The 27,092-nt window shown below is 37.8% G+C and overlaps 1 protein-coding gene across 5 annotated transcripts in view; it reads right to left on the bottom strand.

The window, feature by feature from the left end:
- Window positions 1–27,092, bottom strand: part of yrk (Yes-related kinase) — a 76,656-nt gene that overhangs the window by 26,840 nt on the left and 22,724 nt on the right. For 2 of the 5 annotated variants that reach the window (XM_057827267.1, XM_057827268.1), the window contains exons 2-8: window positions 19,686–19,732; window positions 13,071–13,345; window positions 7,818–7,920; window positions 7,647–7,745; window positions 7,476–7,579; window positions 1,430–1,579; window positions 1,047–1,211 (exon numbers count right to left, since the gene is read on the bottom strand). In XM_057827267.1, coding sequence (XP_057683250.1) covers window positions 1,047–1,211; window positions 1,430–1,579; window positions 7,476–7,579; window positions 7,647–7,745; window positions 7,818–7,920; window positions 13,071–13,314 — 865 coding nt within the window. In that variant the 5' untranslated portion in view covers window positions 13,315–13,345; window positions 19,686–19,732. Of the gene's footprint in view, window positions 1–1,046; window positions 1,212–1,429; window positions 1,580–7,475; window positions 7,580–7,646; window positions 7,746–7,817; window positions 7,921–13,070; window positions 13,346–19,651; window positions 19,733–27,092 lie in introns of all 5 variants that reach the window. The other 3 variants (XM_057827269.1, XM_057827264.1, XM_057827265.1) reach the window with 3 other exon arrangements.

The raw sequence follows: 27,092 nt of genomic DNA, 5'->3' as shown, positions 1-27,092 counted from the left end.
GTGCGTTAATTGTGTCAAATATTTTAACGTGATTAATTTAAAAAATTCATAACCGCCCGTTTACGCGATAATTTTGACAGCCCTAAAAAAAATACATCAGAGTTTTCTGTTCATAACATGGAAGCTGTTTTGAACCTCCCCATCAGACAAATAAAATAAATAAGCCTATTTAACTCTTTGCTTTTTCTTAAAGATCTGATCAATTTTCCATTGCATTGCAATGAATTTTTGTATCGAATTAATTCAACAAGCTTGTTCTTTTTTTTCTTTTTCGTTGTGGCAGAAAACATGTTCATTTCAGAGCTAACTATCCATGCTGATCATATGTAAGTATGTCAGCTAATAGAATGGACAACTGGAGTCCAGCCAGGGTTGTTTGTTGCGCGCATCGGCACATCAACGCGAGTTGGCTGTCTCTTCGAACTCATTCACACGCGGTTGAAACGGATGACGCTACACAAGCATTTTATTAGGCTAGTTGTTAACATTTGTGTATGTAAATCTGATTTAGTAGATTGTTTTCTTGGAGATGCGTGTGTGCAGCCTGGCAGTTTTTATTTAACATGGATGTTGACAGCTGCCGTCATATTTTTGGGATCAAAGCACCGTTCTGCCCCTGAATTTTATACTGGAACGGCGTTCTGGACCATTCCAGACCATGAGAGAGATGCGAGAGATAGGGGATATCAGCAAGCCAAAAATAATCAGTCGAAATCCCGTAAGTCGGATACGTCGTAACCCAGGGACTACCTGTATCGACCTCATATATCGTACTTGGTTTATATTGTAACGGATCACAACATCATCTTGTATTAAAGTGAATTATATCTTGTTTAATTAATATAATGTTAAGATTCATGTCAAAATTCAACAATTAAACAATATGACATTTTTAGCATTGATCTCAAGTCCATCCGAATACTTTTGTCCTCATACGCTCAGAAAACACACACAACAAAAACTATTTCCATTTGCTGATCCAGGTCTGCTTCTCCTAAGACCCTCCAAGAGATCCCCTTCCACTCCAACCTCCCCATGCGTCCTACCCATCCAGACTTCTCCAAACTGGCCGTTGCCCAGCTTTTTAATCAGCTGCAGGGATTCGCGAGGAATCTCCCACATGTCCTTGGTCTTCACCGATAAATCTGCCAGCTTGGGCATGCCCCGCTTGCAGCTGCCAATCAGGCGGCAGCAAAGCCCCGCTGCTCGCTCTGAGCCCGGCGGGGGCGGGACAAACACACAGGAAGTAGAACAAAAACACATGAAGGGAAAACCAAGCAAAACATGTTTGCTTGTACAGTGGAAAACAACTTTAGGGTCAACTATGCACAAACGAGCACAAAAGTCAACGTTTGACGTTACAAACAGAGAATAAGAAGGCAAAGGAAAATATTTTCAAAGCATAATCCAATAACTTTGCGAATGGTACCTGTGTAGTGCGCAACCAGCTGCTGCACGGTGTCAAACTGAGACCTGGTGGTGATGTAGTAGCCGCCGTTGTCCAGTTTACGGATCTTATAGTGCTTGACGTGCTCTCCCTTGTTCTCGTCCCAGTCACGGATGGAAAGCGAGTAAGCGCCTGAATGAGACATAATGGAAAAAATTTTTTAAATAACACACAATGCTTTATTTGCTCATTTTTGCAAACACGATTCAACAGATAAATACACTGATGAAAAAAAATTAAGGGAACACTAGCGTAGCATGTTGAAGATCTGAATGAATGAAATATTTTTATTAAAGTGCGTATGACACCAAAAAGCATGTTTATTTCATATTTCACGTGGTGTTTTATGCTCCTGAATGAAATGGACCGCTTGGATGAGTGTGGAAGTGAGTTTTAGAATCCCGCACCATGAAAATTAGTAACTTCTGGCTCTAGTCTCGGGTTTAGGAGGAATGCGAATGTGACGTCACCCGGGTCAGCATCTTACAATACGGCATTGCTGTATAGCATGCAGATGGACTGCGGATTCAGCTGATTTTGCGAATTAATTTGTTTATTTCTTACATCACGTCAGACAAATGGCTGCAGGCTTTTGTAGCTGCACCAGGGAGAGGCGTGAGAGCCTTTTTGGGTTTCAGAAAGTCTCCGTTCACCCGGAGATCGGCCAAGACAAGTGTGCGACAACTGTGGGACCATTGGACTTACAAGGAAGTGAGTACCGTATTTTTCGGACTACAAGTCGCTCCTGAGTATAAGTCGATCCAGCCATAAAATGCCCAACGAAGAGAAAAAAACATATACAAGTCGCACCGGAGTATAAGTCGAATTTTGGGGGGATATTTACTTGATAAAATCCAACACATAGAACAGACATGTCATCTTGAAAGGCATTTTAATATAAAAATACAATAGAGAACAACATGCTAAATAAATGTACAGTGTACAGTGTATGAACAACGAAATGTGAATATACTGTCCTACGTTACGGCTCGGTCCTGGCTATACAGCGAACTCCCAAAAGACAATGCTGGACGTCCGTATAATTTGCTGAATCAATTTGGTCCTCGATAGAAAACAGGTTCGCATCAACGTAAATAAATGATAATTAGGTACTATTAGTAATAAGTAACAGGTTAGCATGCGTTCGCTATCATTAGCACATCGTTCAAACAACCACACAACTGGCTCTAAGTGTCCGATCGCGGGTGGAAAACACACAACAACAACAGAAAAGATGATACACGCAGGCGTTGCCTCTGTAGAGATGATTTAAAAGCATAAACAATGAAAGTAGGTTCGCAGCCGTCTATTCTCTTTCGCTAACTCGCCCACTCACTCACTTACTCACTCAGAGCTACGTAGCTGTCCGTCTTCTTCTGGCGTGTGAGCACTCTTCTTCACGTAAACAAGTGCGAGTGCGCCCTCACGTGGGCGTGAAAGCGCCACAAACTAAATGCATCCATTTCAAGATAAAATAGTCAATAATTAGGGCTGTCAAAATTATCGCGTTAACGCGCGGTAATTAATTTTTTTAATTAATCACGTTAAAATATTTGACGCAATTAACGCACATGTCCCGCTCAGAAAGTATTCTGCCTTTTGGTAAGTTTTACAGCAAGACTTTTTGTGCTGTCCAACAGCGAACTCTTGTGGTCGCTTTGCGACATGGTTTATTGTTTTCTTTCCATTTCATTATGGCTGCACGACGTCTCGGGCTGATAATGTTGTGCTTATATGATCCTTGGACAAGATTTGTCCGTAAGTATGGTTGTTGTAAAGAATGTACATATTATGTTAGTAAGCGAAATGTTATATTTTTTGTATGAGACGCTTTTTGTTTATGTTTAGTGAACCTGTATAGCGTGCTAAGCTAACGTTGTTGCTAATGCAATGCTTGTGTACTTTTTTTTGGTAGTTTTACAACGGTCTAAAGAGGACAATGGTTTGAGGCCATTTTATTAATAAATCAGATGAAAAAGGAAGAAGTCTAATTATTAAGGCGTCGTTCACTAGCTGTCTAGCTTTGGAAAAAGTAGACGCTTCGGAGTGAGGACAGCATACACAGATTTAAATGACAGTAGAGTGAAATGCCCACTACGGTCCTTTTGTACCATATGTTGAATGTATATATCCATCTTGTGTCTTATCTTTCCATTCCAACAATTTATTTTACAGAATATATATATAATTTACAGAAAAATATGGCATATTTTATAGATGGTTTGAATTGCGATTAATTACGATTAATTAATTTTTAAGCTGTAATTAACTCGATTAAAAATTTTAATCGTTTGACAGCCCTATCAATAATACAATTGAACATACACTGCCAAAGGCAGAACGAGAACGTGGCCATAGCTATAAGGAGTTATTCAGATAACTATAGCATAAGAACATGCTAACAACTTTACAAAACCATCAGTGTCACTGCAAAACACCAAAATAACATGTGAAATTATATCATAATGTGTTAATAATTCCACACATAAGTCGCTCCTGAGTATAAGTCGCACCCCCAGCCAAAATATGAAAAAAAAACGCGACTTATAGTCCGAAAAATACGGACTAAAATACATCGTGTTTTGTATTATGTCAAATACTGGGATCATGGCACACGTTTTAATACGGAGGTGGCTTGCATTTTGTGGCTGACAATGCTCCTTGTCCACCGAGAATGCCACTTGGCTGACGACCGGGAACTTGTCGCACAACCCCCCGCCGGGACAGCACTGTACTCTGCTTATTGCCCTTTTCGTGTGCCCGGTGTTCTGTCAAATTTTCCACCCCATCAGAAATTTCAACTTTGTGTTAAAAATAGCTAAGAATACATTACGATTACAAAGTAAACACTACAAACTTTCTTTAAATAAAGGACTATTTACTTACGTTTGACGACAAGTACAAAAGTTCTCCTCAGACACATAATGCCATGTTAGCTGCACAAAAACTGCACGCCAGCTCTCTCACTGTTTACGTCTTCGCTGTGCAGTAAAGTATTATTTTACTCCATATTCATGTTGACCAGTGTTGTCACAGATTACCAGAAAAAGCAATTTAATTACTGATTACTGATTACGCCTCAAAAAAGTAATATAGTTACTTTACTGATTACTTCATTATCAAAGTAACTAAGTTTCTTTAAAAGTAATCTGTCAGTTACTTTTTACTCATTTTTCTCCCTTTGCCGCCTCAACATAAGACTGACAACAGAAAAATGTCATCACATGTAATTGACTTTCCGATGATTGAATTTAAAGGGGAATATCAGAATTTCACGCTAGCTTAGTCACTCCGGAGTCCTGAAACTAACAAATATCTGACAAACTGCTTGGAATTTGTTGAAATCAACTCCACCGACCAATTAAACCCCGTTAACTCGAAGATTAAACCTAAAGTCGAAACTTCTGAATTTATGGTTAACAGCATATCAGTGCCAATGTAAAACAATGCAAACTGACTGCACAAAATTGCAAAGGTGGTGGCGGGCGCGGATGCGCGTCCACAACCCGGAAGTACTCCTCTCAACACACACGCGGTCAATTTGGCCACAAAACGTGGTGGCAACTAAGCACTTTACACTCAATCGGACTTACAACACATCCCACAGATGCTAAACGAACACATCACCTCACGGCATAAATGTGCAACACGCATATGATGTAAACAAAGCTTGCCAACTTGGAGCGATGACTGCCCGTCGTTGCTACAGCAAAGCTACGGAACGGCCGCGCATGTAGGAAGTCCAACCTTTTGCTGATACCCTCCAGAATGAAGGAAAAATACTCACCTTCATTCATGGATGTCCACAGGTCAACATTCCCTCACAACGTGTCAACACTCGCCTCCAATGTCCACCCGCCTGGCCCACGCCTTCAGTCCCACAACACATGTGACACGAGACCAAAACAGGAAATAGCTAAGAGGTTGTCATGGAAACACGTACCGGGAACCTTTTATTTTAGCATTTTCTATTCAAAATGCTCTTCGTACATGACTACAATAATCTTCATTTTACATACGTTATGAGGCAATGAAAAAATAGTAACGCAGAGACGCTAAGGAAACTAACTTTAATGAGATTACTGGTGTAGAAAAATGAACGCGTTAGATTACTCGTTACTAAAAAAAAGTAATCAGATTACAGTAACGCGTTATTGACAACACTGGTATTGACCATGTGGCAGCTACGCGCTCCTCCGACGTTGGCCGGTTTGGCCAGCTGCTTCCCTGGCTCTCCTGCCCGCAGCAGGGGAATGAGTCACAAGTTACGAACTGCAACTTGCCTGCCGCTGGGCGGGTTGCTGATCGGCGAAGCCAATCGACAACCCCGCCGCCGTGTGAGATGATCCCGGATAGTGTGATTTTTCGCTTCGAAAGCCGAGAAAAAGACTTTGAAACATCACTCTGTTCGGGTTAGCATGTCGCCTAGCTGTCACGCCTCCTGGTTTGTTTACGCTCTCTGAATCCGCGGAAGGGAAATGACAAAAGCCGGACTAACTCCGGTGGCCAATATAGGTGGAAGACGTGTACAGTTTTGATCATTATGGAGTAAATTTCGTCACGTCGTATATGCATTTTTAATATTTCATATTCCATTTAGCACAAGACTGTTATTTGTCATGACCATACCATTTATTTAGCAGTTGGGGAAAAATACTTCAATACAAAGTAAAAATATTGGCGTAGAGAGACTGAAACAATGACATTTTGCGGCTCTCTTCGTCGCATTTTCCTCATTTTGAATAATTATCTCTCAGTGGGGTGAATTCTAAATCAGACGAAACTATGACCCTGCCGACGTCATCCTCCTGTTGGGGACGCTAGAGCCCTATAATGGTAGGCATGGCTAAACGGCAGATTAAAAGACTAATTCCTCGTCATCTGCGCTTTGCCAAATTGTTGTACATAGTCGAATCGTCTCAAAATATGATTCTAATTCACATAATAATGCTATTTAACTTTTTATTGCCAAACGTATCACATTTGATACACCTAAAATTTCATGATTTTGAGACTAATTCAGAATTTTGACAATTCTTTTTGAAAAAAAAAAGATGGATGCAAGTCAACACATGCATCTGCAGGTTCCATGAGAAAAACAAACAGGATTTAGCAAGGGTATAGATATCAGAGCGCTTATTACACGTATTCATTTTTTTTTCATTCTTTTCTTTTTACAAATTTGAAAAAAGGTTTCATTAGAACCTTATTTTTAAAATTTTGGGATTCTCTGATAATTGCTTCATGTTGCAGGTATTTAAGGGTTAAGACTTTTTTTATCCTGTCACAGGCACTTTATTGAAAGAGCAAGGATTACAGATCTTCAGATGTTTTTGAAAATTTAAAATAAACTGCTTTTTCCACTTTTTAAAATTTTAATACAATAAATAACAATTTTTTTAAAATCCTGTTTTTCCCTATTTAATAAAAAAAAAAAACATTAAAAAATAAGAGAATATCTACTTGTTTTCCGTTTTTAGTGATTTTATATAGAAAAAAAATTGAAAAATAAATAAAAAGAAAAAAAGTTTGATTTTTTAAAATATAATTAATAGCATATTTAAAAGTACATTAAACATAAATAAGAATAGTTTTTTTCAAATAAAAAACATTTCAAGATAAATTACTGTTTTTCCCAAATCTTATTTATTAATTTATTCATTCATTCATTCATTTTCCGAGCCGCTTATCCTCACTAGGGTTGCAGGGGTGCTGAAGCCAATCCCAGCTAACGATGGGCAGTAGGCGGGGTACACCCTGAATCGGTTGCCAACCAATCGCAGGGCTTTCTTAATTATTTTAATGAAAAATAGAACTGCGAAATGAATAATAATAAGAACACCTGCTATTAAGACGCACCCAAAAAACACCCCCCCCCAACAATGTCTCTAACAAAGAATAAACTTTCAAAAAAAATTCCAATTAATTGGATGAAATAATGGTTGTGAAGAAGACGAGTTTGACACATGTGTTCTCATCAGTAAGTTCCAATGAAGCGTGTGTGTGCGCACGTGTGTGGCCACTCAACCTTTGGTAGTCTCGCTCTCGCGAATGAGGAAAGTCCCCCTCTGGTTGCCGTGGCCCAGCAGCTGTCTCTCCGCATCCTTCCTCCCCATCTTTCCGAAATACCACCTGTCGCCACGGCAACGTTCGGTCACAACGGACAAAGACGCGCTCACGGGCGGCCGCGCGTACTCACTCCTCGGCCTGTATGGAGTCGACCGGAGCGACATAGTTGGACGGGATGTAGCCGGCGTTGCCCGTGTCCAAAGAACGAGCCTCCCACCAGTCGCCCTCGCTGCAACAAACACAAAATTGTCAAGTAAGGAATTGGACCGTAAAGTCAAAGAACGACTGCGTTTGCACTCACGTGTTGTTGATGATTTGAAACTTTTCTCCTTTCTGGAAGGTGAGGTCATCCTCAGTGCGAGCGTCATAGTCGTAAAGCGCGATGAAAAGCGTGACGCCACCGCCTGTAGTGCAAAAAAAGACCCCCTCAAAAAAAGCCACTATTTTGGGACTCCATCAACAATAACTGGGATTTTTACTACATTTCAAGAGGAAGTTAGATTTCGTCATCTTTTGTTTGGGTCGAATTTTATGAGAAATGTTGTTCTTGCAAGCTTGTAAAGTCTTAACATGTATTGTACTTACAGAAAATTGCTACTCACTATTGGCTTTAAATGCATTTGTGCATGTTTGTTATTTATATCTACGTACATAAAATACAGTCTTAGTTTTACCTCTGTCAGTAGCTCAAACTTAACGAAGGCCGAAGTTATGTACTTGATTCCGTGTGTCTATTTTTCTGTATGTTTGTGTTCATGATAACTCAAGAATGAATGAAGGGACTTTTTTTTTGTTCACAAACACAAAAAGAAAGACATTATATATATATATATATATATATATATATATATATATATATATATATATATATATATATATATATATATATATATATATATATTATATACATATACATATAAAACAGAAGGGGCGATTAAATTCTGGTATCTTGAGGTCAAAGGTCATACGTCACAGAGGTCAGAAACAAGTTTGTCTTCAAAATATCTCATGAACAGATAAAGATTGTTATGAAATTTGCAGGATATGTTTGATGGGGCAATAAGGTCAAAGGTCACAAACATGTTTATGTTCATGAACACAAAAAGAATTTTATATATATATATATATATATATATATATATATATATATATATATATATATATATATATATATATATATATATATATATATATATATATATATATATATATATATTAGGGCTGTCAAACGATTAAAATTTTTAATCGAGTTAATTACAGCTTAAAAATTAATTAATCGGAATTAATCGCAATTAATCGCAATTCAAACCATCTATAAAATATGCCATATTTTTCTGTAAATTATATGTATATTCTGTAAAATGAATTGTTGGAATGGAAAGATAAGACACAAGATGGATATATACATTCAACATACAGTACATAAGGACTGTAGTGGGCATTTCACTCTACTGTCATTTAAATCTGTCTATGCTGTCCTCACTCCGAAGCGTCTACTTTTTCCAAAGCTAAACAGCTAGTGAACGGCGCCTTAATAATCAGACTTCTTCCTTTTTCATCTGATTTATTAATAAAATGGCCTCAAACCATTGTCCTCTTTAGACCGTAGTGAAACTACAAAAAAAAAGTACACAAGCATTGCATAAGCAACAACGTTAACTTAGCACGCTATACAGGTTCACTAAACATAAACAAAAAGCATCTCATACAAAAAATATAACATTTTGCTTACTAACATAATATGTACATTCTTGACAACAACCATACTTACGGACAAATCTTGTCCAAGGATCATATAAGCACAACATTACAACGTAGGCGTCAGCCCGAGACGTCATGCAGCCATATTGAACTGGCAAGAAAGCAATAAACCATGTCGCAAAGCGACCACAAGAGTTCGCTGTTAGACAGCACAAAAAAAACCTTGCTGTAAAACTTACCAAAAGGCAGAATACTGTCTGACATGGGGCAGTGCGGGACATGTGCGTTAATTGCGTCAAATATTTTAATGTGATTAATTTAAAAAAATAATTACCGCGCGTTAACGCGATAATTTTGACAGCCTTAATATATATATAATAAATATAATATATATAATATATATATATATATATATATATATATATATATATAAACACAATATAAAACAGAAGGCGATTAAATTCTAGTGCCACGAGGTCAAAGGTCACAGAGGTCAGAAACAAGTTTGTCTTCAAGATACCTAATGAACGAATAAAAGGATTGTTGTAATACTGGACTGTCTCAGGAAATTAGAATACACAATATTCTAATTTTTTGAGACAGTCCTGTGTATATATACAGGACTGTCTCAGGAAATTAGAATACACAATATTCTAATTTCCTGAGACAGTCAGGAAATTAGAATATTGTGTATTCTAATTTCCTGAGACAGTCCTGTATATATACACAGGACTGTCTCAAAAAATTAGAATATTGTGTATTCTAATTTCCTGAGACAGTCCAGTACTTGCAGGTTATGTTTGTAATATGAACAGAAGAGATGATTTAATTCAGGGGTAATGAGGTCAAAGGTCACAAACATGTTTATGTTCATGAACACAAAAATAGTGAAATACAGTACATATAAAATATAAAACAGTGAAGGCGATTAAATTCTGGTGTCATGAGGTCAAAAGTCAAAGGTCACAGAGGTCAAAACAATTTTGTCTTCAAGATCGCTCAGGAACAAATAAAGGGATAGTTATCAAACTTGCGAGATATGTTTGTATGTTCATAAAGACAAAAGTCAGCTGAGAATTTGAACGCCTATAAAACACAAGAGGCATTTAAATTCTTGTGCCGTGATGTCAAAGGTCAAAACTTGAAGAGGTCAGAAAGATTTTTATTCATTAAGATAAGGCAAAAAACGACCAAAGGGATTATAATCAAACTTGCAGGTTATGTTTGTAACATGTATAGAAGAGGTGATTCAATTTGGGGTAACAAGGTGAAAAGTCGCAAAGATGTTAATTTTCCAAAACTCAGAAATACAGGCATATACATATGTAAAATATTAAATAGAAGAGGTGAAATTCTGGTGTCATTATGTCAAAGGTCAAAAGTCTCAGAGGTCAGAAACAATTTTTTCTTTAGAATAACTCAAAGACGACCAAAAAAAGAAAAAAAAAAAAAAGGAACTCACAGGATATTTTTGCAAAATGAACAGAAGCGTGATTCAATTTTGGGGTCACATATATTTATATATGTATATATATATATATATATATATATATATATATATATGTGTGTATATATATATATATATATATATATATATATATATATATATATATATATATATATATATATAAAATTATTATCAGACTCGCCGGATATGTTTGTAATATGAACAGAAGAGATGATTCAATTTGGGGGTAATGAGGTCAAAGGTCACAAACGTGTGTGGTTCATGAACACATATATATGCATATATATGTGTGTTTTATATATATATATATATATATATATATATATATATATATATATATATATATATATATATATATATATATATATATATATATATATATATATATATATATATATATATATTAGGGGTGTAACGGTACACCAAAATCTCGGTTCGGTACGTACCTCGGTTTTGAGGTCACGGTTCGGTTCATTTTCGGTACAGTAAGAAAACAAAATGCAAAATATAAATGTGCTAGTTGTTTATTACACACTTTTGTGCTTTCAACAATAGGAACATTAGTCCATACAAAGCTAGAATTCTGCTCAATAATAGAAAATACAATATTCTGAAATGTAGATATTATGAAAAACTAAATAAAAAATAACTTTGGCTAAGACTTTTTCTTTAAAATAAATATCTGATGTGCAAAGTTGAACAGTTGCAACACTGAAGTGAAGAGTTGTTCCATCTATATTCTTTTTTAATTTGAGTTCCCCACCCAGAGGGCCAACCATCTTCCATGTTAACATATAACCGTTACCCACGCTGCTCACTGCACTTCTACTGTATGTGGTGCGACGGCCCTGGCCGTTTAATTGTTATCTTTTTTGAGACTGTCAGTCATCTGATCGCCGCATCTGCCAGCTGGCTGCCTCCCCTCCCAACGTGGCGTACTCTGATTGACGCCGGACGGGCTGACGACGTCACCGCCGCTGACGGGCCACCCGAACTAGCCGCTGTCTGACATGTATCCATTATGCAGCGCTTTGTTTACATTTGCGGCAATAACGACACTTGCTTGACGGCAGCTAATCCGATACACGGTAATACGGCTCTGGGTAATACTATTTGGCCGTTGTTTGAGCATGCATACCCGCGTGTGTGTTGTATTGTGCCTGAGTCTTGTTAACCAAATAAAGGCAGCGTTAACAAAAGTCATCTGACCGCTCGTCATTTTACAGTCAACACTCCGAGTTCGCAACTACGCATTTGACAGCATACGTGCCGCGTCCCTCCTCGCTCGCTGTTTGCTCGCTATTCATTCACCTGTGCATTTGATCGCTATTTTGTTACACTCCCGCTTTTTCGGTGAGGTCTTTTGTGTTCATTCGTTATTGGATCGTTTGTGTTCACCACTGTAAATAAGATCACCGCAGCAGTAGAGGTAAACTGCCGTTTTCGTTCAACCCGTTTTGTTTTGTGTAGAAGCCAGGTTAGTGCCAGTGGCTGTATTGTTTTTTCTTTTTTACGATCAGGGTTTACTTAGCGGGTGGGGTTCAAGCGTAGTTTCATTTTGTTTGTTGTTTTGGCCTGGGCTTACGCTGAAGCCAGCTTCTTCCGCATTTTGTATATTTTGTTCATTGCGAGTTCGACTTGTGTCAATAAATTTGTGTCCACTTGCAACTTGTGTGCGTGTCTCGTTTTATGTTACACCCTTAGCAGCCGTCCGTGGGACGTAACAGTGGGATTATGGGAAGCATGAGCGGGCATTCCGCGCTTGCGTTAAATGCGTTGAATATTTTAACGTGATTAATAAAAAAAAAAATAATTACAGCCCATTACCGCGCTAAATTTGACAGCATTTTACATTTCGTCAGAAACTCGTTCGGTGCGGCCCCGCACCGAACCGAGGACCCCGAACCGAAACGGTTCAATACAAATACATGTACCGTTACACCCTTAATATATATACATATATAATACAGACATATGAATCCTAATACATAAGCTCCGCCTTCCGAAGGTTTCACTTACTGGCGGAGGTAAAAATCATGGAATGAATACGTGGAGTAAACACAAAGTAGTTCTATTTGGATTAAAAAGATTTTTCTTAAAGGGACAGACATCATCGTTGATGTGCGTCCCAGAAAAAATCTTGTTTAATACATTGAAAAAACACAGAGTTACTACGTGTTGTCGGTCCTTTTAAAGTGAAACTGAACACCTTAAGTACTGCCTTTATCATCTTGGTGTTAGTGACTGACATCAGCTGCCAGACGAATTCATTTTTTAATCATTTTACATTTAAATTAATCTCTGTTGTTAATCAAAATAGCTTCAATATAAGTTATTTATTAATGCATTTTAAAACATACTTTTGAAATATAAAGCAACCCCTACTTGTGACTCCAGTGGCCCAATGTTGCGTGTTGGAGTTTGGGAAGATGGCAGCGGTTGAGAATCCCTTATTGAAGTCCGGTATGGCCTGGGTGGGGTCCGGGCAGTATCGTCCCACTGGCGGCACCCCCGAGGATAAGGCGCCGTCGCTTTCGACGGGTGACGGCACGGAAGCGTCAGCGGCGCCCGTCAAGGCGGCCGCTTCCAGTTTTGCCGACTTCTTGTGCTTGCAGCAAGCGCAACCCATCGTCGACGGCCGGCGTCTGTCTGGACACGCACTTCAGCCAATGTACAGAAACAAAAAAAATGAATTTAATGAATGAACAAAATGAATTTAGTACAACTATGACATCAATCTCTTGTGTTTTCTACTGTTAACGTTAATTAAACTGAGAAATGTAGCGAACCGAGGTTTACTCCCTTCTCCCCAATTTTCATTTTAATATTATTTATGTGGTCTTAAAGCAGCTCAAAGGAGCCTTAATTTTTTTGTTGAGTTAGGCTGTGCTTGTGGACAAAAGCATTAGTGTTTTATAGGGCTGTCAAACGATTAAAATTTTTAATCGAGTTAATTACAGCTTAAAAATTAATTAATCGTAATTAATCATAATTAATCGCAATTCAAACCATCTATATAATATGCCATATTTTTCTGTAAATTATTGTTGGAATGGAAAGATAAGACGCAAGATGGATATATATATATTCAACATACGGTACATAAGGACTGTATTTGTTTATTATAACAATAAATCAACAAGATGGCATTAACATTATTAACATTCTGTTAAAGTGATCCATGGAAAGAAAGACTTGTTGTTCTTTATGAAAAATGTTAGTACAAGTTATAGAAACTTTATATTAAAACCCCTCTTAATGTTTTCGTTTTAATAAAATTTGTAAAAATTCCAATCAAAAAATAAACTAGTAGCCCGCCATTGTTGATGGCAATAATTACTTACACTATAAAATCAGTCGCACCCAAGCGCCAGCAGAGGGCAGCAAAACTCCGCAAAACACAATTAACAAGTGGGCCTTTCACTCCACTGTCATTTAAATCTGTCTGAGCTGGGCAAGTGCGTTAATTGCGTCAAATATTTGAACGTGATTAATTAAAAAAATTAATTAACGCCCGTTAACGTGATAATTTTGACAGCCCTAGACTGTTTTACCTAAAGCACGGCCCCATTTCTGATATTTAATTTTGTTATTCCCTGACTAAGATGTTTATTGTTATATTTACAGTGTATCACAAAAGTGAGTACACCCCTCGCATTTCTGCAGATATTTAAGTATATCTTGTCATGGCACAACACTGACAAAATGACACTTTGACACAATGAAAAGTAGTCTGTGTGCAGCTTATTTCATAGTTAATTCATTTTCCCCTCAAAATAACTCAAAATATAGCCATTGATATCTAAACCCCTGTCAACAAAAGTGAGTACACCCCTTAGAAACTACATCCCTAAATGTCCAAATTGAGTACTGCTTGTCATTTTCCCTCCAAAATGTCATGTGACTCGTTAGTGTTACTTGGTGTGCATAGGGAGCAGGTGTGTTCAAATTTGTAGTGCAGCTCTCACACTCTCTCATACTGGTCACTGAAAGTTCCAACATGGCACGACATGGCAAAGAACTCTCTGAGGATCTTAAAAGACGTATTGTTGCGCTACATGAAGATGGCCAGGCTACGAGAACATTGCAAACACCTGAAACTGAGCTGCAGCACAGTGGCTAAGATCATTAAGCATTTTAAAAGTGCAGGGTCATCTCAGAACAGGCCTCGGGTTGGTCGTCCAAAGAAGCTGAGCTCACGTGCTGAGCGTCACAGCCAAATGCTTTCTTTGAAAGATCCTTGCAGGAGTGCTGTCAGCATTGCTGCAGAGATTGAAGAGGTGGGGGGTCAGCCTGTTAGTGCTCAGACCATACGCCGCACTCTACATCAAATTGGTGTGCATGGCTGTCACCCCAGGAGGAAGCCTCTTCTTCACAGTGATACAAGATACACAAGAAAGCCCGCAAAGAGTTTGCTGAAGACACGTCAACAAAGCACATGGATTACTGGAACCATGTCTATGGTCTGATGAGACGAAGATGAATTTGTTTTGTTCCGATGGTCTCAAGCATGTGTTGCGGCGACCGGGTAAGGAGTACAAAGATAAGCGTGTCACACTTACAGTCAAACATGGTGGTGGGAATGTCATGGTCTGGGGATACATGAGTGCTGCAGGTGTTGGAGTGTTACATTCCATTGAGGGAAACATGAACTCCAACATGTACTGTGAAATACTGCAGCAGAGCATGATCCCGGCCCTCCAGAAACTGGGTCGCAAGGCAGTGTTCCAGCATGACAATGACCCCAAACACACCTCCAAGATGACCCCTGCTTTACTGAAGAGGCTGAGGGTAAAGGTGACGGACTGGCTAAGCTAAGCTCCAGACTTGAACCCAATAGAACATCTTTGGGGGATCCTCAAGCGGAAGGTGGAGGTGCGCAAAGTCTCAAATATACGGCAGCTCCTCAACGTCGTCATGGAGGAGTCAAAGAGGCAGTTCTGGATAATAGTGGTGGCCACAAAAAATATTGACAGTTGATATGTTGTACATATGTTAATATTGACAACTTTCACTAAGGGGTGTACTCATTTTTGTTACCAGGGGTTTAGATATTAATGGCTATATTTTGAGTTATTTTGAGGGGAAAATAAATTAACTCTTTTACCGTATTGGCCCGAATATAAGACGGTATTTTTTGCATTAAAATAAGACTGAAAAAGAGGGGGTCGTCTTATATTCGCGGTCTAGACATTATACCCATTCACGACACTAGATGGCGCCAGATATCATTGAAGCAATGTTCTGTCATGACAGATCTCAGCTATCTCAAGTTTAACCAGTTTGCGTTGTTTTATTGCAATGTTTTTTCTTATTCAGATTTGTTTCAAGACTACAGTTACAGTTAGACTTCACTTTGATGGTTAATGCAGTTATTGCAATTTTGTTGTTTGGTTTATTTACATTTCAAAAACCAGAAGCCATTCATTCACGAATGTGATTGCACTTTAGTTTACATATTTAAATGTTCAGATATTAAGATTTGAATGAGGCAAAATAACATGCTTATTCTTTCAAATATATTGTTATAATCATTTGTTTCGGATGTACTGTAATTATTTTCTGTATAAAGATTAATTTGGTGTTCAAAAAGTGTTTTTTCAAACTTCAGTCATGAAAAAGAGGGGGTCGTCTTATAATCAGGGCCGTCTTATATTCAGGCCAATACGGTATATAAGCTGCATGCAGACTACTTTTCATTGTGTCAAAGTGTCATTTTGTCAGTGTTGTTCTATGAAAAGTTATACTTAAATATCTGCAGAAATGCGAGGGGTGTACTCACTTTTGTAATACACTGTATTTAGACAGACAATTTTGAGTGGTCTTAAGACAAATGTATATTTTTGCATTCCTGGATAGTTAGGAGATGATTAATAAATTTGTATTTCTTGTGCATGTTAATATAAATTATAAAATATTGCAATTTAAATTGGCTAATAAAATCCAATCCAATAAAAAAGAAAAAGAAAATAGCTAGCTGATGTTGATAATAATAATAATAATCTTAACACACTTATTTTAAGCAACAAAAAAACTTTTTTTTGTCATACATTTTCTTAATTCAAGAATAGATATGGTTCAAAACATTAGTTGAAAACAAATTTTTCTTGATTTAGGTGAAATTATTTTATATGTATGGGCTTAATAAGAACAAATAGTAATATTTACCTAATTTAAGTGGCACGATCTGATGCATTAATCTGTTAACTAGTCTTTAATACTCAAAACAAGATGGAGGAAATTATTCGACTAGATTTAAGAAAAATTAACAGATTAAGACGTTATACATTTGCAGTGTGAAAGTTAGTATAAGTCAATACAGATTTATTTTGCATTGATCATTTACCTAACAGATTTACCAAACAGATTGGGTGAACCTAATTACCGTATTGGCCCGTATATAAGACGGCCCTGATTATAAAACCACCCCGTTTTTCAAGACTCACGTTTGAAAAAAAGACTTTCTGAACACCAAATTCATTTTTATACAGAAAATAATTACAGTACATCTGAAACAAATGATTATAACAATATATTTGAGAGAAAAAACATGTTATTTTGCCTCATTCAAATCTTAATATCTGAACATTTAAATATGTAAACTAAAGTGCAATCACATTTGTGAATGAATGGCTTCTGGTTTTCGAAATGTAAATAAACCAAACAACAAAATTGCAATAACTGCATTAACCATCAAAGTGAAGTCTAACTGTAACTGTAGTCTTGAAACAAATCTGAATAAGGAAAAACATTGCAATAAAATTATGAAAACTGGTTAAACTTGAGAGAAGCTTAGATCTGTCATGACAGAACATCGCTTCAATGATATCTGGCGCCATCTAGCGTCGTGAATGGGTATAATGTCTAGACCGCGAATATAAGACGACCCCCACTTTTTCAGTCTTATTACAATGCAAAAAACACCGTCTTATATTCGGGCCAATACGGTAATTAGGTTCACCCAATCTGTTTGGTCTAATTAATGTCCCGTCCCCAGCAAAAAGTGTAAATGCAGGTTACGCTATTATATCGTCCCTACCAATATTAAGAACCAAACTTACGCCCTTGTTACTGAGTGATTGTTAAACTGTAAATGTACCGTAATTTTCGCACTATAAGGCGCACCTGACTATAAGCCGCACCCACCAAATGTGACACGAAAACGGTATTTGTTCATGGATAAGCCGTGCTGGACTACAAACCGCAGCTGTGCTAACTATATTATGGGATATTAACACCAAAAGATATTAACCAGGAACACTTTATTAGACAGCGGGATCGTACGACGGTCAGAAGACCAAATGAACCACCATCATTGCTTCAAGAAGCTTCATTTGGCCATTACTGCTCCCTTGGGGGGAGAGAGTCAACTTCAGCTGCCACCTGCTGTCAAATCTGTTGTTGTCCAACATACATCCTAGCATGCCTTGCTGTGCTACAGATGTAAATAACAAGCAAAATTCATGTTGTGCTAATTATTTCTTCAGTTACTGTTCCAGTTGTTTCATTAATTGCTAGTTAAGGTATTTGGTAACACTTTATTGGAGAGTGGCGCCATAAGACTGTCATAAGACAGTCATAATTATGACAAGACATGCCATGAGCATTAATGAATGCTTATGACAGATATCATTTGTGTCATCCCGTAAATTATCTCCATTTTGAATGGATGTACAAGATCCGAGCTGGACATAAATGGAGTCAGTAACATAATTTGCCGGATGACACAAGCATTCAGTAATGCCCATGATAGTGTCATGTCATAATTATAGTGCTGCAACGATTAATCGATTAACCCGAGTATTCGATTAGAAAATGAATATTCGAATTAAATTTTGCCGCCTCCAGTATTTGTTTAATTAAACTGGTGTTGTAATGGTTTGTTTTGAAAGTGTTTGCATTTAGTTTCATTGATTTGGTTGAATACACTGCCCTCTAGTCTGCCTCATTTCACATGGCTGAATCCAGCTGCTCCCTGTTAAGACCAACATAAGCTAAGTTTGTTTTTTTAATGCAGTTGTAATTTAGTTTAAAGGTACATTTAGTCGTTTTTTGTGAGATCATGTGTTTGAACTATTTGTTAAGAGCATTGTCAAAAACTTTGGCATTTTATAGCATTTAAACAAGCTGACTTTTGCAATGTAAGTTAGTCAATTTCATCTTTTGTTGCACATATATCCTCATTTATTTGTTTTATTATACCGTTTGAGGCTCAGGTCAATCATTTTAATTTTTTATGTTCCTTATCCGATTACTCGATTATTCGAACTAACTAGTTCATCGATTAATCGACTACTAAATTAATCTATGACGGTCTTATGACACCGCTATCAAATAAAGTGTTATAAAATACAAAAACAAGCTATTAATGAAACAACTGGAACAGTAACTGAAGAAATAATTAGCACAGAACATGAATTTTGATGGTTATTTACATCTGTAGCGCCGCAATGCATGCTAGGAGGCATGTGTTACCTATCATTCCAAATAAATCAACAAATAAGCCGCACTGGACTATAAGATTCAAACTGAAGGATTCAAACTGTAGAAAAAAGTAGCGTCTTATAGTCCGAAAATTACGGTAACTCATAGCATTAGCGTAGCATTAGCTTTCATGGCGAGAATCTTCTTGACTCTCACGTGTTTACGTCTTGTCGTTACATCCTGGTTTGTTTAATTATTTGAAAATAATGTACCATCTGAGTGTGTATAATCATAAAAGGAAATTGTTGCCTTTCATAATATACGCGCTTTAAAAACAAAAAGTATATCGGCCTCAAATCGTTTTAAAAAATCGGTTTGGATATCGGCAATTGGCTGAAATTTTTTTTAGATATCAGCACCAGCATTGAAAAGCCCATATCGGTCGACGTCTACTTAGTATAGATATATATCCTAAAAACAACTCTGTTTGTGCAGTAGCAATACACACTACTACTTCTTTCACTACTATTACAAGTTTATACCTATTCAATAGATTGAAGACTCGGAGAAACTCACGTGATGTTTCCGTCCTTTGTCAGATCATTTGTCGATCAGCATCGCCGCTGCATGCGGTCCGAGAAAAAAACAAAGAAGAGGTTTTGAGAAGAAGAGGACAGCAGATAAGGAAGACACATAGACATGCGAGGTTGGCCACATCCTCTTTTGGTCTCACCATTTCGAAAAAGGATGCCTGTGTCATCCTCGCTTGTGTGAGTGAGAGCGTTTTGTAATAACCTGCTAATGTCCGAGCCGGCGTGTGAAAAGTTTCGCCAAATGATTTGCGTCATAACAACGGGTACCAAAAAGTCAACGCTGCATCCGGACACTTAATGATATAGGCATGGAAGACAAGTCGAGTGTTTCCGCATAAAAGACTTTTATTAGACATTGTATATGTTGCAGGCCTCATTAAAAATTTCACATTTTACTGTTTTTTAAAATATATTTTTCCTTGTTAATTAACTGCTTAAAAATAAACCAATAAAAAACAATATAAATGTTTTTTAAATTAAAGTAAAAATTCCATCCTTTTTTGCATATATATTACGGTACAAAGAATATACAGTGCTATGAAAAAGTATCTGAACCTTTTGGAATTTCTCACATTTCTGCAAAAAAAAAAACACCATCAAATATGAGCTGACCTTTTTGTCAAAATCACACGGATGAAAAAAAGTGTCTGCTTTAACGAAAACCACCCAAACATTTATAGATTTTCGTATTTTGATGAGGATAGCATGCAGACAATGCCTGACTCTGCCTAAGGAGACATAAAGAGCAATTGAAACCAAATTTTAACAAACAATTTAAGTCAGGTGTGTGCCCAAGCACTGATGAGTGGTTTAAAGCTGCTCTGCCCACTATAAAACACACACCTGGTAAGAATTCATTCATTCATTCATTTTCCATGCCGCTTTTCCTCACGAGGGTCGCGGAGGTGCTGGAGCCTATCCCAGCTAACTATTGTCTTGATAAAAAGCATTGTCTGATGTGCATCATGGCTTGGTCAAAAGAGCTGTCTGAAGACCTGCGATCAAGGATTGTTGATTTGAATGAAACTGGGAAAGGATACAAAACCATCTCTAAAAGTCTGGGTGTTATCAATCAATCGTCAGAGAAGTTGTCTACAAATCGAGAGTTTGGCACTGTTGCTTCTCTCTCAAGGAGTGCCCGTCTACCAAAGATGACGCAAAGATGTCAGCGCAGAATACTCAGAGAGGTAAAAAAAGAACCCTAGAGTGTCTGCTAAAGACTTACAGAAATCACTGGCACAGTCCAATATCATCAACTATATGTAAAACTATGGTGTTCATGGAAGGACTCCACGGAGGAAGCCACTGCTGTCTAAAAAAAACATTGTTGCTCGTTTAATGTTGGCACTTGGACACTGCACAGAGGTTTCGGCAAAATAATTTGAGGACTGATGAAACCAAAGTAGAATTGTTTGGGAGTAACACACAACTCATGTGTGGAGGAAAAATGGAACAGCTCAACAACATCAACACCTCGTTCCCACCGTGAAGGATGGTGGAGGGAGCATCATGATTTGGGGTTGTTTCGCTACTTCAAGGCCTGGACAACTTGCAATCATGAATGGAAGAATTAATTCAAAGGTTTATCAGGATGTTTTGCAGGAAAACTTGAGGTTGTCTGTCAGACAGTTGAAGCTGAAAAGAGGATGGATGCTGCAACAAGACAATGATCCAAAACAGAAGTAAATCAACTTCAGAATAGTTTCAGAAGAACAACATACACATTCTGGAGTGGCCAAGTCAGAGTCCAGACTTGAACCCCATGGAGATGCTGTGGCATGACCCAAAGACGACAATTCATGCCAGACATCCCAGGAATCTGACTGAACTACAGCAGTTTTGGAGAGAATAATGGGCCAAGATTAGTCCTGATCCATGTTCCAGACTGATCTGCAGCTACAGGAAGCGTCTGATTAAAGTTATTACTGCCGAAGGGGGGCACAAAATATTAAATGTGATGGTTCACTTATTTTTCATCATTGTCATTGTTTGCATACTATCATCATTAAAATATGAAAACTTATAAATGTTTGGGTGGTTTTAGTTAAAGCAGACATTTTTTTTTCATCTGTGCGATTTTGACAAAAAGGTCAGCTCCCATTTGATGGTGATTTTTTGCAGAAATGTGACAAATTCCAAAAGTCTCAGATACTTTTTCATACCACTTTATTAACCATTAAAATAAGCTAATTCATTCATTTTGCAAGTACAGTATGTATTTTATATTAATTTTTGATGTGACTTAAAAAGGTTGGTGCTTGGATGAATGCCAATTGGATTGAATCTATTTGGAAAAATAAAACAAGTTACAAATTCATTATTTTGACAATTTATTGGATGAATAAAATGTATTCATTTGGCACTAAAATTAATGACATATATGAACTTAGAAGGGTGTGGCAAAATATCCAAATGGTGATATATCATGATACTTTGCATCTTAAATGGTTATCAATTCGCTCAAGCCAAGAATCGAGGTATTGTTTTTACTTTTACTCGTCACTGTTTAAAAAAAAAACAAAAAAAAAACACGGAATCAACAACGCCAATAGCTGGCGACTGCGTGCCGGATCCGGCCTCAGCTCGCCAGATCCGCATAGCAATCACGCCCGCTTAACGTCAGTCCGCCAGATGTGGCCTGGATTAGCACTATGACAGTCCAAGTGATAGGTTACGCACTGTTCCGGGGCGGACCGTGCAGACCGCTTGCGTTCAATATCTGAAATTTAATGGTCGACATGTGACGTCACTGTCAGCGCACACCTGAAAGGCAACTAAACAGAAGAGCACGCAGGAGTCACGACCAGTTGTTAATAACGGCGTTAGAATATAACGGCACTACTAACGGCGTTATTTTCTTCTGTAGTGAGGAATCTAATTAATTACTTTTCTCATCTTGGCAACGCCGTTACCGTTACTGAGGCGGGAAAGGTTGTTGGTTGACTGACGCGATAAAAGTCTGAAAAAGACGGACTCACGGAGACGAGAAGGCAGAGCAGGAGTGGGGAGGAGGCAAGGGAGTGTGACGCCGTTGCAAACGCGATGCTACTATGCTAGGTGGCTCCAATAATACCTGACTGGAGCCGATAGCCTTCAAACTACGCCCACATGATGCTTCGGTAGATATCACATATATACAGAACTAGATGCAAATGACAGACACGGCGGCATTAGCAACAAGTATTATAAAGAACTAGATGCGTTAGTAAACAGCCGCCATTTTAAAGCAGTAAACTTCTCAAGAAAGCTCTGTTGTAGAGAATCTTCCTAGCGAACCTAAGTAACTTTATAGCTAAAATACTCCTAAATCGGCAAAACTTAATCATCATCTTTAAATGATGAAACAGTTTTAAAACTTACACATGTCGAAAATAGAAGGGAACTAATGAAATAGTGGGAGCAATTTCAACAACTTTAAGGGTTGATTCACAACATTAAATGACTTCCACACATAGCAAAGGTTACTATTTAGTTATCGCAATATCCGCAATCCCCCTGTGTCTAGTTAAGTTTAGGGTAAAGAATTGGGCTAGGGCCAATTGTCCCGAAAAAAAACCCTTTAAACTTCACATTGTGTGACCTATTTCTGTTTTTTTTTTTTTTTTTTTTTTTTTTTTTTTTTTTTTTTTTGAGAAAAAAAAAAACATGAAAATTATCACCAGTTACTTTGCCAAGTAACTAATTATTCTCACATTCAGGTAACTGAGTTACTAACGCAATTACTTTTTGGGAGAAGTAATTTGTAACTGTAATTAATTACTTTTTTAAAGTAAGATTAACAACACCGGTCACGACACATCAGCGGACGGCAAATTTGTATGGTAAGTGCTTTATTAAGTCATAATCGAGTTAGGAAGTCACTGCTTGACTGTTAAAAAAGTTATTCAACCTAGCGTTTATAAAATGGCTGGTGTATTCAAGTGATCTGCCATGTCTGCAAGTTAAGTATATCAAAATGTGTTGCATGGCAACATATGGAGGAAGAAGGCTATGTTGATGTAAATGTTTCAATGTTTGAATACTATTATTCAGACTGAGCCCCTCCTCCTTGTGTTTGTGTATTTGTGTCACTACCTTTATTGCACAGATGGGTGAGCCCATAATTTTCGGATTATAAGGCGGACCTGACTATAGGCCGCCACCCACCAAATTTGACACGAAAACGGCATTCGTTCAGTGATAAGCCGCACTGGATTATAAGCCGCAGCTGTCTTAATTGTATTATTGGATGTTTACATCAAAAGGTATTAACCAGGAACACATTATTTGACAGCAGCATCATAACACTGTCAAAAGACCAAATGAACCACCATGAATTCATTGCTTCAGGAAGCTTCATTTGGCCATCAGTGCTCCCTTGGGGGAGACAGTCAACCTCTGCTGACAACACTGTTGTCGTCCAACATGCCTCCTAGCATTCATTGCAGCGCTACAGATGTAAATAACAGTCAAAATTCATGTTCTGTGCTAATAATTTCTTCAGTTACTCTTCCAGTTGTTTCATCAATTAATATATCTAGTATTTGGTAGCACTTTATTTGATAGTGCGCCATGAAACTGTCATAAGACCATCATTATTATTACACAAAAACCTCGGTTCGTTACGTACCTCGGTTTTGAGGTCACGGTTCGGTTCATTTTCGGTACAGTAAGAAAACAAAATGCAAAATATAAATGTGCTAGTTGTTGATTACACACCTTTGTGCTTTCAACAATAGCAACATTAGCCGACACAAAGCTAGAATTCTGCTCAAAAAGTAGCGGGTATTTAAAGATAATCCAACAACAATTTGCCTTTCAGACCCCGTGTATTGGTCAGCTTTCGTTCTCAAAGAAAGAAAAAAGAAGTCCTGTGCTAAAGAGAAAAGCAATCCCAATGACAAAGATTTTAACATGTATTTTACAAATGAAATGCCTCAATGATTTTTTTTTCTTATGAACGGTTTTCAAAAGCTTTATTGGTGGATTTTCTCAAGATAAAGCGCCACACAGAAATTAATAAATTAATTGTGTAAGCAGGATCTGTGTATTATTCTTATTATTTAATTACAGGTGTTTTAGCTCATTTCAATATATTTTATTTAAATGGGCTATTATTTATTTTACTATGTGTTTATATTTTACAAATGTGATGTAGTATTCATTTATATTGTATATTTTATGTTGTATAACTTTAGTACCTACGTATGTGAATATTAGTTCCTACTTGTTTTGTTGCGGTAGGAGGGTTTTGTATTGAACACGGGGCCGTGTTGGTTATTATTATAGCAGAGAAGACAGCAGTAAATCAACAAAGACAAGTCAACTGTGCCCCGATCTACCACTCAAGAGATCTGATGGACTCAAAAAGTGGATTACGATTGCATATTAGTTTGAAAATCGACCGGATCCAACGTATTTTTACACGAGTGACTTCCGGTCGTCCCGATCCTAGCTACCGGTATTGTATTGACGCAGGAGGGTCGCGTCTCGCGTCAAATAATAAACTCTGCCATTCTTTTCGCGTGCATCGTGTTGAGCCTCTTCTGGTACGCGTCTAACACGCGGCCGCACTGCGACTGGTGTGCATTGGCTGATTGACTTTAACGGCCACGTTTCACTGCGTTCTCGCGGCAGCCACGTTGTCGCGCTGTTGACGTTTCTGGGTTATTCTGTCCTACCGTGTTGGTCCTCATTGTAGTAGAGAATACGGAGTAAATATAATCTACACAAATAAACTGTAACCCAATCGACTCACAGCCTCGAAAAGTAAGGGATACATAACATTACGTCAGAAACTCGTTCGGTACGCCTCCGTTCCGAACCGAGCACCACATACCGAAACGGTTCAATACAAATGCATGTACCGTTACACCCTTAATTATTATGACATGACACTGCAATGAGCATTAATGAATGCTTATGGTGGATGTCATTTTGTATCATCCAGCAAATTATCTCACTTTTGAATAGATGCAAAAGATCCGAGCTGGACATAAATTGTGTTACAGACATAATTTGCCGGATGATAGTGACATCTGTCATAAGCATTCATTAATACCCATGATAATGTCATGTCACAATTATTATGATCTTATAGCAGTCTAATGACACCACTGTAAAATAAAGTGTTACCTATTCACCCAAATAAATCAACAAATAAGCCAGACTGGACTATTAGCCGCAGGGTTCAAAATGAGGGAAAAAAGTAGCTGCTTCTAGTCAGAAAATTATGGTACTCAAACCAGTCCTTGGCATTTCATCATCACTCGATCAACAACTCAACTACGTGACTTTCAGCTAACAAAGGATCTTGCAATCCTCATACTGAGCTCACTTTTCCCTCTAGATCCTGTTCTGCTTGCTGCCAGAACGCCTGCCTGCCCATTCACCTGTTCTATTACCAAACTGCCCACCGAACACTTTCTGCCACTCCCTCTCATCATCAATGGACTCTTTTTACCACTGCCAGTTTACCTTTGACTCGTAAAAAAAGGTCATCTTCAATGTGGAGTTGCTTATTCCAATTAAAATATTCTGTGAAAAAACAACGAATTGTTATGGTGCATTATTAAGTTAGCATTAATAAATGGTATTAAAAAGAATGTGTGTTATTATTGCTTTTAATAGAATAATTTAATTTGCAATATGAACACAATACAGTATTATACATTGAACAAAATGGACCCCAAATTTAATATCCAACACTGTTTTGATACAAATGTGGCCGGATTGGGTAACTTGTGCCACATCCGGGCCATACATTAATGTAGTGTCTGCCAATTTGGACCAGTTCTAGCCCAGAACTGGTTGCTGATCCGGCAAGTGACTCCATACTGAGTTTGAGCCATTGTTCAAAAAGACACTGGGGCAGATTCGTTTTACGAAATTGGGCTGAAATTTGCAGTACATCTGGCCCATGTCCGCTCCAGTTATATTTTGCTATCTGGGAAGTTGCTACCAAAATTTTCCACCGTACTAGTGTCTCAGTTAACTTTATGGCTGCCGTTGACGGTGCTTGACGCCCAATCCATTAAGACTTGGAAGTGCGAAAGAACATTTACTTATTCGAAACCAGAGCGCTCACAGTCACTATTTCCGATTTTCAGGGCATTAACAGGTCACTTTCTGTTCATTTTAGGGCATTTACAGGTCACTTCCCGTTAAATTTGAGTCACTGCCTATTCATTCCCGGGTCATTTCCTGTTCTATTAACCCAAAATCAACAGGAATTGACCTATAAAATACCCCAAATTCAACAGGAAGTGACTGAAAATCAACAGGTAATGAGCTAAAATAGCCCAAAATGACCTTGTTGCCTGGCATTGGCTGCCACTGACGGCCATAGAAGTGGGAGGGGCCCATTTTAAATGGGAGGGGTTCATTTGCTGCTACCCTCCCAGTTCAAATG

Source organism: Corythoichthys intestinalis, chromosome 22, assembly GCF_030265065.1.
Source record: "Corythoichthys intestinalis isolate RoL2023-P3 chromosome 22, ASM3026506v1, whole genome shotgun sequence".
NCBI classification, from domain to species: domain Eukaryota; kingdom Metazoa; phylum Chordata; class Actinopteri; order Syngnathiformes; family Syngnathidae; genus Corythoichthys; species Corythoichthys intestinalis.
Note: the sequence above shows the minus strand (reverse complement) of the source record. Positions and strands in the feature narration are given on the sequence as shown.